This window comes from Orycteropus afer, unplaced genomic scaffold (genome assembly GCF_000298275.1).
Source record: "Orycteropus afer afer isolate SDZICR_OR568_19922 unplaced genomic scaffold, OryAfe1.0 scaffold00036, whole genome shotgun sequence".
Taxonomy (NCBI): domain Eukaryota; kingdom Metazoa; phylum Chordata; class Mammalia; order Tubulidentata; family Orycteropodidae; genus Orycteropus; species Orycteropus afer.
The window spans coordinates 4,761,574-4,774,367 of record NW_006921623.1 but is presented as its reverse complement, the minus strand read 5'-3'; the positions used below and the strand labels follow the sequence as shown (position 1 = coordinate 4,774,367).

The 12,794-nt window shown below is 36.7% G+C and overlaps 1 protein-coding gene across 1 annotated transcript in view; it reads left to right on the top strand.

Moving 5' to 3' along the window:
- Positions 1-11,295, top strand: part of PAFAH1B2 (platelet activating factor acetylhydrolase 1b catalytic subunit 2) — a 22,354-nt gene extending 11,059 nt beyond the window's left edge. The window contains exons 2-5 of the mRNA XM_007936500.2: positions 5,098-5,187; positions 5,969-6,085; positions 7,318-7,440; positions 11,017-11,295. Of these exons, the coding sequence (XP_007934691.1) occupies positions 5,098-5,187; positions 5,969-6,085; positions 7,318-7,440; positions 11,017-11,295 (609 nt within the window). The remainder of the gene's footprint in view (positions 1-5,097; positions 5,188-5,968; positions 6,086-7,317; positions 7,441-11,016) is intronic.
- The last annotated feature ends 1,499 nt before the right edge of the window (positions 11,296-12,794 follow it).

The following is a 12,794-nucleotide window of genomic DNA, read 5'->3' as shown; positions in this document are numbered from 1 at the left end:
AATCCTTCTGCCTAGTCCGCCATCTTGCCCTGCCTCCTCGGTCTTCCTTATTCTTATAAGACAGAGTAGGACTACCCAATAAGGGTTTTCAAGGGTGTAATTTTTTTTATTTCATTGTTTTGAGAATATGCATAACAAAACATACACCAGTTCAACAGTTTCTACACATAGTTCATTAACATTGATTGTATTCTTCGAATTGTGCAACCATTTCCATTTTCCTGTTCTGAGTTGTTCCTCCCCCATTAACATAAACTCACTGCCACCTAAAGTTCGTCCTATCTTTTGAGTTGCTTTTACCAATTTGATCCCATATAGATAATTCTTAAAGAGCACAATGCTCAAGGCAGACATCTTTTCACTAGTTACCCAACACCATAACCTTTATAGAAGTAGACTTCCACATCTTTTTCCTACAGAGCAGCCGGTGGATTTGAACCTCCAACCTTTTCATTAGCAGCTGAGCACTTAACCACTGCATCACCAGGGCTCTTTACACAGGGGATAGTAGTAACTAAATACAACCTTATATCCTGGATTGGTTCTAGGAACATGACCCGGCCCGCAGGTCAATCAACGGAGACCCTGAGGGAGGGAGTGAGGAAGATGGGACAGAAGACACGAGAAATGGAGACAAGACAGGAGTTCTGATCAAGTCTCAACTTTATTAAATTCAGAACAAAGCATATATACTAGAAGTGACGTTTATCAAAGGGCAGTTACCTAAGGCAGTGCTGGATGCCAGCAATTGGTGCAGAAAATATGTTTAAAGGTATTAAGTAGCTGATAGGTATAAAGAAGCCCGTGCATGCGAATTAGGCAACAACTGATTGGTAGGCAGCTAACAAAGAAAGCTGTAACTGATTGGTCAGGCAAAGAAGGCATTTCTAAGGGGTACTGGAAAGTTTATACAAACACTATTTAAAAGGTCAAGGTATGGTTAGTATGGAGAAATAGAAAGGACATAAGTAAGAGCCTTTTGTTTTATTAAAGATCGCTGTCTCTGAGATAAGCATCTTCACAAGACCAGATTCCTGGCTCTCCACAGGAACAGAAAAGGACATTAGTTTAATTAGTAGTATTTACCAATGTTAATTTTAGTTTCAATAAATGTACCATATTTATGTAAGATGACAACTTACTGTACATCTAAAACTGTTTATAAACAAAAAGTAAAAAAGAAGAGGGATATATGTTATGAAACAGTCTTGATTAAAACCAATATTATGGTGATACTCAATACTACCTATGAAGTATTGCCAAAATATCAAACTAAAATATTTAGACTTAATCACTTTTTCAGGGATTCAATCAGTGAAATCCAGACTCTGGAAGATTTTATAGGTCAGTTATATTTCTAAATAAATCTGGGAGGAGTGGGAGAGGATACCTGTTTATTAAAAAGGATTTAAGAAAACTGTGATTTCAAAAACGAAAATTATTGAAACAGTAGAGGAATTTAAACACTAGTTGCTTACTGATATTAAAAATTACTGTTAATTTTTTTAACTGAAATTGGTATTGTGATTATACATATTAAATACTTTAAGATTTACTTACTGGAATATTTATAGATGAAATGGCATGTCTTCATTTTGTTCCAGAATAACCTGGTGGTGGGAAGGCAAGTAGTTTGGGGTATGACTAAAATAATAGTGTCCATGAGTTCAGTGATTGCTGTAGCTGGTGATAGGTACATGGAGGAGGAAGGTTCATTGTATTATTCCCTCTACTTTTATGTATATTTGATATATTTTGTAAAAGTTTTTTTTTTTTTTTAATATTGACAAGTTTGTACACAAATTTAATAAAAATCATAACAAAACATTAACTAGAAAAAGAAGATTCAATTGCAGATTAAGGGAAATATTTGCAGTACATACTACAGATAAACCAGAAAAAAAACAAAGTCACTGCTATTGAGTCAATTCTGCTTCATAGTGACACTATAGGGCAGAGCAGAACTGCCTCATAGGATTTCCAAGGCAGTAAATCTTTATAGAAGCAGACTGCCACATCTTTCTCCAGCAGATAGCTGGTAGGTTCAAATCACTGACCTTTTGGTTAGCAGCCAAATGTTTTAACCACTGCACCACCGTGGCTCCTACATATTTTAGATAGAGTATTGATATCTTTTGTTACATATAATTGGTAAGAATACCCTCAAAGTACCAGTAAGTAAGTATCTCTGATAGACAGTTCCAGAAAAACATACAGCTAATAATGAAACATGACAGGAGGTGTTTAGCTTCTTGTTTCCAAAAAGTACAAAAACAATGGGGAGAGAAAGAAATATTGATATACATTGCAGGTACAACTTCAGTAAAAATAGTTCTAATACATTGCTGCAGTCAGTGTACATTGATAAATAGTTTATTTGTTAAGAATTCAGAACTATATCCAAGATCCATGAATGTTTTAATTCACTGTGACCTAAGAATTCTATGAAAAGTAAAATATAGGTAAATCTCTTGGTCACCATATTATTTTAGGAACAGAAAACAAACCAATAGCTACAGGCAGGTCCACCAATAGGAAGAAGAACTTCAGGGGGAAAAATGTATCAGTGGGTACATTCAGTAAAATATAATGTAGCCTTTAAATTTTATGGTTATGAAATGTGTGTAAATACAGGGAAAAATGTGTTCAGTATAATGTTAACCCATTGCTGTTGAGTCGATTTTGACTCATGGCAACCCCATAGTTTCTTGGCTGTAAGCTTTATGGAAGCTGATTGCCAGGTCTTTTTCTTAAGGAGCCATTGGATTGGTCCAACTGCCAATCTTTTGGTTAATAGTCAAGCGTAAATCATTAGTGCTGCCCAGGGACTTCAGTTAGATGCACATATAATGCCTGCCATTCAGTACCTTCTGTGCACCAGGCAGTCACTAGACTCTCAGAGAACTCTAATCTTTCTAACAACTTAAACAGAGTTGCTAATTGATTAGGAGTTCTGGTAGCATAGTGCCTAAGGCACTTGACTGCTAACCAGAAGGCTGGAGATTCAAACCCACCAGCCACTCCTTGGAAGGAAGACTGGGCAATCTACTTCTGTAGTGATAACGCCTGGGAAACCCAAGGAGGGGTCACTATGAGTCGTCTCTGACTCAATGGCACATAACAACAACAATTGATGAGAAAACCAAGACTCAGATTTTTTACTTCCTGAGACTCTATTCTGTACTTCCTTAAGGTCACTGGTCTGCTAAATAGACAAGCTAGAATTTAAACATACGTTTTTCTGTCCTAGAAAGTGTGTGTGGGGGTGGGAGGGCTTGTGGAAGATGAGAAGAGAATATGCAAAGATGGTAATACTTAATTGGGCTAAGGTGATAGGATTTGGGTACTTTGTTTTTGTCTTTTCTATTTTTCCAAACTTACTGCCCTCCAACTTTTTGGTTAGCTGCCAGGTATGCCAACCATTTGCTCTATCCTGGGACTCCACCTTCACTTGTACCAAATCATTTGCCTTAGAATCAATTCCAATTCATGGCAACCCTATGTGCTGCAGAGTAGAACTGTTCTCCATTGGGTTTTCATAGCTATGACCTCTTGGAAGCAGATCATCAGGACTTTTTTCCAAGGCATCTATTGGGGGGTTCAAACCACCAGTCATTTGGTTAGTAGCCAAGCACTTAACCATTTGTGCCACCCAGGGATTCTTCTTTCACCTGTAAACCAAAAACACAAAACCTAGTGGTGTCAAGACACTTCTGACTCATTGGCAGTTCCATGTATGATAGGGTAGAACTGCCAACTTCTAGGTTGGTAGTGGAGTGCAAACCATTTACACCACCCAGGGCCTGCCTTTCAGCTATGTTGTTGTGTGCCATTGAGTCAATTCTGACTCATAGCAGCCTGATAAGACAGAGTAGAACTGCACCATCAGTTTTTCTTGGCTGTAATCTTTATGGAAACAGATTGCCAGGCCTTTCTTGTGTGATACTGCTGGGTGGGTTTGAACTGTCAACCTTTTGGTTAATTAGTAGTTGAGTACAAGCCATTTGTGCTACTCGGGGCCTATCTTTCACCTATAGTAGATGAATATTCCAGCTGCATTGGTGTTAACAGCAGAAATATTATAACTTTGCCTTAATTCTTCAGGAGAACATAATTGAATGTAGAGTTTGAGAAAAAGAAATGGCCTTCAGACCTTTCCCTGAAGCTAGATTTGATACTTGTTGCTTAAAACATAATGTAAATTTGTTTCAGGGATGAGTATGAAAATGTGATTATTTCTTTTAGTACTGATGGGTAAAATCCATAACAATTACATCTATAGCAGATAAAAAAAGTGTCTTGTACCTTTTGAGCAGAGAAGTATAACAGGACTTAAGTCACCATTGTTTATATCCTGGGATTAGTCTGAAAAAGCCGGAGTCCTTGTTTGCCGTTGTCTCACATCTGGAGGTTAATAGACATTTTCAAACTCAATATAAAAAAAGATCCCAATGAAATACATTCCCTTGGTTACAAACATAGCTATAGTTCTTTGTTCACTTCTTGGAAGAATTGGAAAAAAATTTAGTCTGAACTGAATAATAGGTATTAACAGGCTTACAAATCCAGTAACAGTTTGGTGGTTTTATAAAATGCCTGTTTTCTTAGAAGGATGCTGAAATATTTAGGGGTGAAGAATCAAGACATCTGCAACTTCTTTCTTCAAATGGTTTGCCAAACACAAACACAGTACGAAAACATGGGGGAAAATATTAGTTGTTGAATATAGGTGGTGAGTTTATAGATGTTCGTTGTGTTATTTATTTTTACCTTTTCTGTTTGTGTAAAAGTTTTACAATTTGGGGAAATTTACCATTTGGGGAAATGGTAAACTTTTAAAAAAGCATGTATGTTAAGTATATTTCCATTCTGATTTCAGTAGAATTCTGGTTTTCTTGGTTGTATTAGAATGATGAGTATGAGAAGGTTGGTAAGAAAGTTCATGCGAATAATTGCAGATCCAAAGGAATGCACATTAGGGGCAAAACAACAACAAAGTGCGTACAATTGACAGCAGAGTAACTGGTTGGACAGCTGTTTTCTCTAGACCAGGAAAAGAAAGACCAGTTTCTAATTTTCCTTTCTTCCCAAAACCAGCACAACAGATTTGTCCTGGACTGTAAAGACAAAGAGCCTGATGTACTATTTGTGGGGGACTCTATGGTGCAGTTAATGCAGCAATATGAGGTAAAGATGGAAGGGTGGATGGTGCCTCTTGACTACTAATGTAAACTTGTTAATCACCAAGAGACTTTCATTCTTAGGCTAACCTATAAATTTATTCATGACTCTTAAGAAAACTCCAGTTCAGAGTATAAGGGAATTCCTTATTGGGATTCCTGAATACCTATAGGGATTCTTTGTGCTGCTAAGCATGATGAGACGAAGTAACATTGTTTATAATTAAACTCTCTTGCTTGCCTTATGTTGTATTTGTACTAATTTTAATTTTCAGTTCTTACTATTTGCATTTTACCATTAACGAATTTTTGAGATAAGCTCTTCATAATTGTGTGTGGGTTTGTTTTTTTTTTTTTTTTTTGGCTTGGCATTCTTCCAAGGGAAATTTAAAGGAAAAGATAGCTTTATTCCTTTTTGGTTCCAGCACTCTAAATTTCTTCATCTCATGTTTCTAGTTCACCTTATTATTATTATTTTTTTAATAGTTGAATAATAGGAAAAGAGAGTTTATTAAGGTGGCAACTTAATTATAAACATTGGTACCTCTTCAGGGGCATCAGGTGAATTGTAATTAGTTCCTTAAGCTAACACCTAATGCTTCATTAAGAACTGAGTTATACAGTGATATCCATCTTAAAAGCCCTTTAAACAGTGAGTGGCACACCAGTTACAGTGTTATGTTTGAATACAGAAAATGGAAATTATTATTTCAAATGCCTCACAACACATTGCAGTGAAAGGACTTTAATTCCCACTAATTTTGGCTTAAATCACGTTCTCTTTTTAGATATGGCGAGAACTTTTTTCCCCTCTTCATGCACTGAATTTTGGAATTGGAGGAGATACAACAAGACATGTTTTATGGAGACTAAAGAATGGAGAACTGGAGAACATTAGACCTAAGGTGAAATGAAACTTATTTTTAAAAGAAATCATTATCATTAATATTGAGGCTTTTTAAATTATTCTAATTGTCTAAAATTGGCAGTAAAAACATTATTTCATTAAAACATTATTTCACTATAGTTCTTTGTTTCCTGTCAAATGATACTGTCTTTGGTTAAGAGCATACCAAAATACATACTCAGTTAAGAAATCAGCTTATTATTTGCCTAGGGTTGTATTTGTAATTGTCATAATTATCTCTTTCAGTTTTAGAAAGAGATTTGATGCTAATGAGATGGGCTATTCTGGGGAAGGCATAGGCCAGGGGCAATGTGAGGGGAGAAACTGCTTGGAGGTGGGCCATTTTGAATCTGTTTAACTATATAAGCAAATAAGTAATCAAGGCCTCCAAGTTCTTCTGAAGAAAATTTGAAGCAGAGATGAACAAATGTTTACCATGAGATCCACCCCCAGTACTTTATCACATTCTGAACTTCTGGAGTTGGGACACTGCATACAATTTTCTCAACCCCAAACAAAGGAAGAACAAAGCTAATAAAAACTGTTAAGTGAAACTTTTTTATTTGCCTTTCTAATAGAAAAACTCATCTATATGCTTCTCTTTTGAAATAAAGATTTACTTTGTTGGGTCACCTACTAAGATACCTATCTCTAAGTGACAACCACCTTTTAAAATAATTTTTTTTTTTTTAAGAGATAAACTCTAAAACCATATTCAACCTTCACTCTAATAACTCTCTTCTTTTAAGGCAACTGTGTATTAACCACCCATTCCACCCCCTTGGGTACTTTCCCTATTAATACTTCTAGTCTGGGAGATTTAAGTCTTTATTTATAATGAGTTGAAAGTACGTTTCCCCAGGTTGCTTAGATTTCACTTTGTTTTAATATTTTTTTATTTTCAGATTATATTTTTACACAGTTGAATTTATCAATCTTTTCTGTATAGCTATTGGATTTTGAGAAATTGTTTTCTAGCTTCATAGTGATAAAATAATTCTGTTTCCTTCTAGTACAGTTTTGCCATTTGAATGTTTAATCCATTTGGAATTTTCCTGATATATGAGGTACAGATCAATGTTTTGAGATGGCTACCCAGTTGGAGTTACCCAGTGCCATTTAAGAAGTTCATCTATTCTCCTTTGATATTTGATTGAAAATTTTCATTTAAAAATCAGACATTTCTTTATTCTTTGGTATTAATCTTTTTTTCCCTTCTCTCAACTACAGGTCATTGTTGTCTGGGTAGGAACAAACAACCATGAAAATACAGCAGAAGAGGTAGCAGGTGGGATTGAGGCCATTGTACAACTTATCAATACAAGGCAGCCACAGGCCAAGATCATTGTATTGGTATGCAGTCTTTGGGATTATGAATATCTTTAGGTCAGCTGAGGAATTCTCTTAGGAATTTGTATGACATGTTAGGGAATTTGGACTTTATCCTATGGGTACTGGGGAGCCAGGTCTTATTTTTTTATTACATGGTATTCAATTTAATTTACTTTTATAAGCTTATTTATATCCTGTTTTATTCTGGAAAAGATTACATTGTAGTTAAGTCCATCTCTAAAGTACACTGGCTGGTACATAGTAGTGGCTTAGGACAGGAAGTATATGTTGTATGAATGTAGCTGAATAAATCATCCATAAATATTCTTTGTTTCAATCATATCTTTAGATTTGATACACAGAGGTATTACTTTTGATATCTACAATACAGAAATACTGAAAATAAACTAAATGGGGAGCTGTATGGGGAAGGATTAGAAAAGTCATTGAATATAATAGCATTAATCACACAACAAGGAGCCCTGGTGGCATAACTGTTAAACTGCTAAATGAAAAGTGGTGGTTCAAACCACTCACTGGCTCTGCAGGGGGAAAGACTTGGCATTCTGCTCCCGTCAAGGTAATAGCCTGGAAAACCCAAGGAGCAGTTCTTCTGTGTCACATAGGATCACTGTCATTGAAATTAACTTAGTAGCACATAGCAGCAATATGACAGTTATGAGGACTGTGTGTAAACAGAACTTATGATATATTGAAGTGAGAAGCTGGAATACGAGTCAGTATGTGTATTATATTTAAAATTACTTGAAAGTATGTATTGTATTGGAGAAAGACTAGAAGGAAACAAAACATGGGTTGAAGATATTAGGAGGGTAATGTTTCTTTTTGTTTCCTTTAACATAAAATTTTAGAAGTTACTAGAAATCAAAGGGAAAAATCACATGATACAAAGGCTTGTTCTTTTAACGGTCACACAAAACAGAGTGTAGGATTGACTTTGTCTTAGGTCATTTTTTAACACCTTAACAAGGATAGAAGGAAATGGACCAAGGTAGCAGAATCATTTTTTCTACATTTCTCTTTTGAAACTACACAACCACACAATATATTAATAATCATGGCCCAAAAATTTTATGAAAATATTTTAAGCAGGAATGAACAGGTACTTAACTTGAGCATTAACTTTTTTTTTTCTTTCTTTTTTACTAAAAATTTTTTGTGTGAAATACGACTTCTTACCATTCCCTATAGGTTGAAAGAGCTGGCAAAATTTTTGCTAAATAATAACAACTTGCTGTGGCATCATTAGGTATAAAACAACTAAAAGGTTAGGATATCTGGCAATAATTTGTAATGGGATCACTTGCCTGTAGAGGTCACTTCTAGTTCAAGATGATAAAGCCTTGCTCTTGCCAAATAAGGAGCTCTGGTAGCGTAGTACCTAAGGCACTTGACTGCTAACCGGAAGGCTAACAGTTCAAAACCACCAGCCACTCCTCGAAAGGAAGATGGGGCAATCTACTTCCCATTGTGATACTGCCTCGGAAACCCAAGGAGGGGTCACTATGAGTTGGGTCTGACTCAGTGGCACGTAATAACAGCAACAGCAACAACTTGCCAAATAAGGGCAGACTTTTATTTTCTGTAATAGGAAGACAGAGATTTATCTGAAAATTATATCATTAGCATGTAAGTCAGAAGTGAATTTAGGACACATTTTGTTTTGTGCTGCTAGGTGTTAAGTGTCTCTGATTCATCAAGATGTCATCCATTCCAACTCTTACTTCACATAGTATTTTATAGTGTAGGTTCTATGTGGCGTTAATAGGTAGGTGTGTTGTGTTTGAACAAGGTTATTTTAATGACTGAAAAATGGATTGAAGAAAAGGACAATACTGGAAGTAGGAAGACTAGTGAGGAAATTTTACATTAATTGAGGTTGAATAGTGATAAGCTCCCAAGCAATAGCTTGTGTATATAATAAAACCAAAAACATCAGCTGCAGTAGAGTCCATTTCAACTCATGGTGACTCCATTTGTTACAGAGTAGACTGCGTTCCATAGGGTTTTCAAGGCTTTGACCTTTCAGAAGCAAATTGCTAGGATTTGCTTCTGAGGTACCTCTGGGTCAGCCTTTTGGTTAGTAGTCAAGGGCTTAACCATTTGCAACAGCCAGAGACTCAAAAGTGTATGAAAGGGATGGAGAGCCTGAGTAGAGTGGGAGAACAGTGTGGAACAAAATGCAAAATCGTTTAAAAAAAAAAAAAAAAAAGCGACCAGCCTTGCTGGTCTGATAGAGCTTGGTAGAACCCTGAGACTCTGGTGCGTAGCTGCCCTCAGGTCTGGTATTGAACCTACTCCTGTGACTTCCAGCCAAACAAAAGGCATAAAACCTCAATATTTACATTAGGTAGATATACTCCTTGGAGAGGAAGGGCTGTGTATGCACAGGGAGACAGCTTAGGGGCCAGGAGTGCATGGGAGAGAAAGACACAGGGAAGATAACGGTGGGGAGGAAGTGGGAGGAGAGCTGTTGCACTGTGGGAAATTGCAGTCAATGTCATGAGACAGTGTATGTGAGCTGCTGTATGGAAAGTGAATTTGCTCTGTAAACTTTCACCAAATCCCAATAAAATTTTTTAAAAAGAAAGAAGGGCAACACTTGCACAGGGAAAAATGTCGGGAGGGATGAATGCATAGGCATGGACACAGGGAAAGGGCAACCACTAGGAGGCAGTGGGAGGCAAGATGTACACTGCAGGGAATGTAACCAATATCACTAAATAAAATGTGTATATGAATTGTTGAATGTAAAAAACGAATCTAAACTTTCACCCAAATCACAATAAAAAGTTACAAAAATTAAAAAAAGGGAGGGGCACGTATGGAGAAAAGAGAATGAATTGAAGAAATATTTAGGAAACAAAAACTAAGTAGTTTGATAAGGAGATAAAAGTATGTAAGATGAGACAGGCTTTTAGCTTGTCCATTTAAGGAATGTTGGGATGACCAAGTGATACAGAGAATATAGAAGAAATGTGGTTTTGGGGAAGATGATGATTTGCTTTTGGACATGTTAAGTTGGAGGTGCTTCAGGAACATTCACATTTGGTTCTCTGAGTGGCAGTTCAGTGTGCAATTTTGAAGATCTAGAAAGATTTCTGATCTAATGTGTTAAAAGAGTAGAAAGAATAGTGCACCAAGAACAAAGATCTTGGAGAATTCCAGCAATTAAAGGAGAGAAACCAAAAACCAAACTGCTGTTGAGTCAGCTTCGACTCATAGCAACCCCTCCTTGGGTTTCCAAGGCGGTATCACTCCAGAAGTATATTGCCCAATCTTCCTTTCGAGGGGTGGCTGGTGGGTTTGAACCACCAGCCTTCTGGTTAGCAGTCAAATGCCTTAGGCACTATGCCACCAGAGCTCCTTAAAGAAGAGGAGGACAAGAAATCCATGAAGACACTGAGAAGGAATGGTCAGAGAGCTCTTAGTGAAACCAGTCTAGGCCAATATTTCAGAAATTAGAGGAGTAGAAAGTGACAAATGGAGCATTGGTTCCAGGAATATCTGAAATCACAAATAAGTAGGGAGAAATAAGTGAATCTTTTCATTTTATGTTCTTTGTTTCTCCTGTAGGGTTTGTTACCACGAGGTGAGAAGCCCAACCCTTTGAGGCAAAAGAATGCCAAGGTGAACCAGCTTCTCAAGGTTTCTTTGCCGAAGCTTGCCAATGTTCAGCTCCTAGATATAGATGGGGGCTTTGTGCACTCGGACGGTGCGATCTCCTGCCACGACATGTTTGATTTTCTGCATCTCACGGGAGGGGGCTATGCAAAGATCTGCAAACCTCTCCATGAACTGATCATGCAGTTGTTGGAGGAAACACCTGAGGAGAAACAAACCACCATTGCCTGACTGGCTTCCATCAGTATTAATACCATCACGGCTTCCTCAGATCAGTTATATCACTGGCACTACAGAATCCTTCTCTTTCTTAAGGCACTTTGTATTGTAGAATGTTATTGGATGTTCTTTCTAGTGTTTGAAGGGGAGGAGGGATTTGAACTGATCCTGTACATAGAAGGTTTGTTTTATACAGGAGAAAAATTAGCCAAGGAAGATTGTTGTTTAAATTCATTTGAAACCAGAAGGGGACTTTTAGTTTGTGTGACACATTCATTGAACTATCACTGTTTTTCCTAGGATGGCATCAGCCTAAGTACTGAACAATATGAAGATTCTTGTCTTGGCTTTTCTTTCTGTGGATTATGTCATGTATAATAATTATCAGAATCACACCCACTTGGCTTTAAAACAGATGTTGTTTTCAGTTAAGGTTTATATTTAGCCTTTTGTCTAGTTTGCTTTACTCATTTGTAGTCTGAAGGCTTTCTTAACATATATGTCAGATTGAACATGATTGTCATTCACATATGGGAGATGCTAGTAATGTTGCTCCACTCTTTAATCTTTCTTCGGCTTAGCAGTGAAAAACAACTTTTGCCCCATTTGGGGACCCCTTTAGAGGGTTTTATTTTTATGCTGCTGAATATTATGTCTATAATAGACCCATGCATGCAGCCTTTCCTTCTCTCTCTCCTCCCTTTTTTTTTTTTTTCTTTAAGTCCTTGTTGACGTTACAAGTTTTTAACACATTTTTGACCTAGGAGCTCTGTTATTGGATGTGTAAGTCCCCAGCCAGTTAATCTCATGATGATATTACTGATACGTAACTCATTCTTGTATGGTGTTGTGTGCTATAGTCTGTGTAGTGCTATCCATATTCAGAGTTCTGGTTTTGTTGCTTGATTGGTTGGTTTTTCCCTTAAGTTCTGTAACAGTTTCCCTTTTTGAGGGAAGGAGGAAATCAGAACTCTGTTTCTTACTCCATGAGGCCTGCATTATTTCAACTTTTATAGTATCTTAAGGTATGTACTTTATTTTTTATTAGCTTAGTTTTTAAAGTATATCACTCCAAAATAAAATTGGCCTTTTCCCATGGGGAAACAAATGAAAATGTTCTTCAGAACAGATGTTCTACCTTTATCCCATCATTTTAGTCTACAAAGCCAGGTTTATTTAACTTTTAGGGTTTCTCTTTAATGTATCTCCACCATCTGAGAATTTCTTACAGAAAGCTCTTTATAATCTTAATGATATGCTTGAGCTATAAGAACTGCCATCTAAAAAATAATGGGACTGTATATGGTTTATTGTTAAATACACCTATGGAATATGTACAAACTGGATCTGCAAACAAATATTTTAAACTGGACCAGGTGGGTATTGAAGTAACCCATCAAAATGTGCTCTGCAGTGATTCTGCTTAATGCTCAAGTTTAATAACTAAGGCATATGTTTTATGTTCTGCTTGCAAGGCAAGTGGAAGTGCTTTTATATGTTGAGGGGATGGG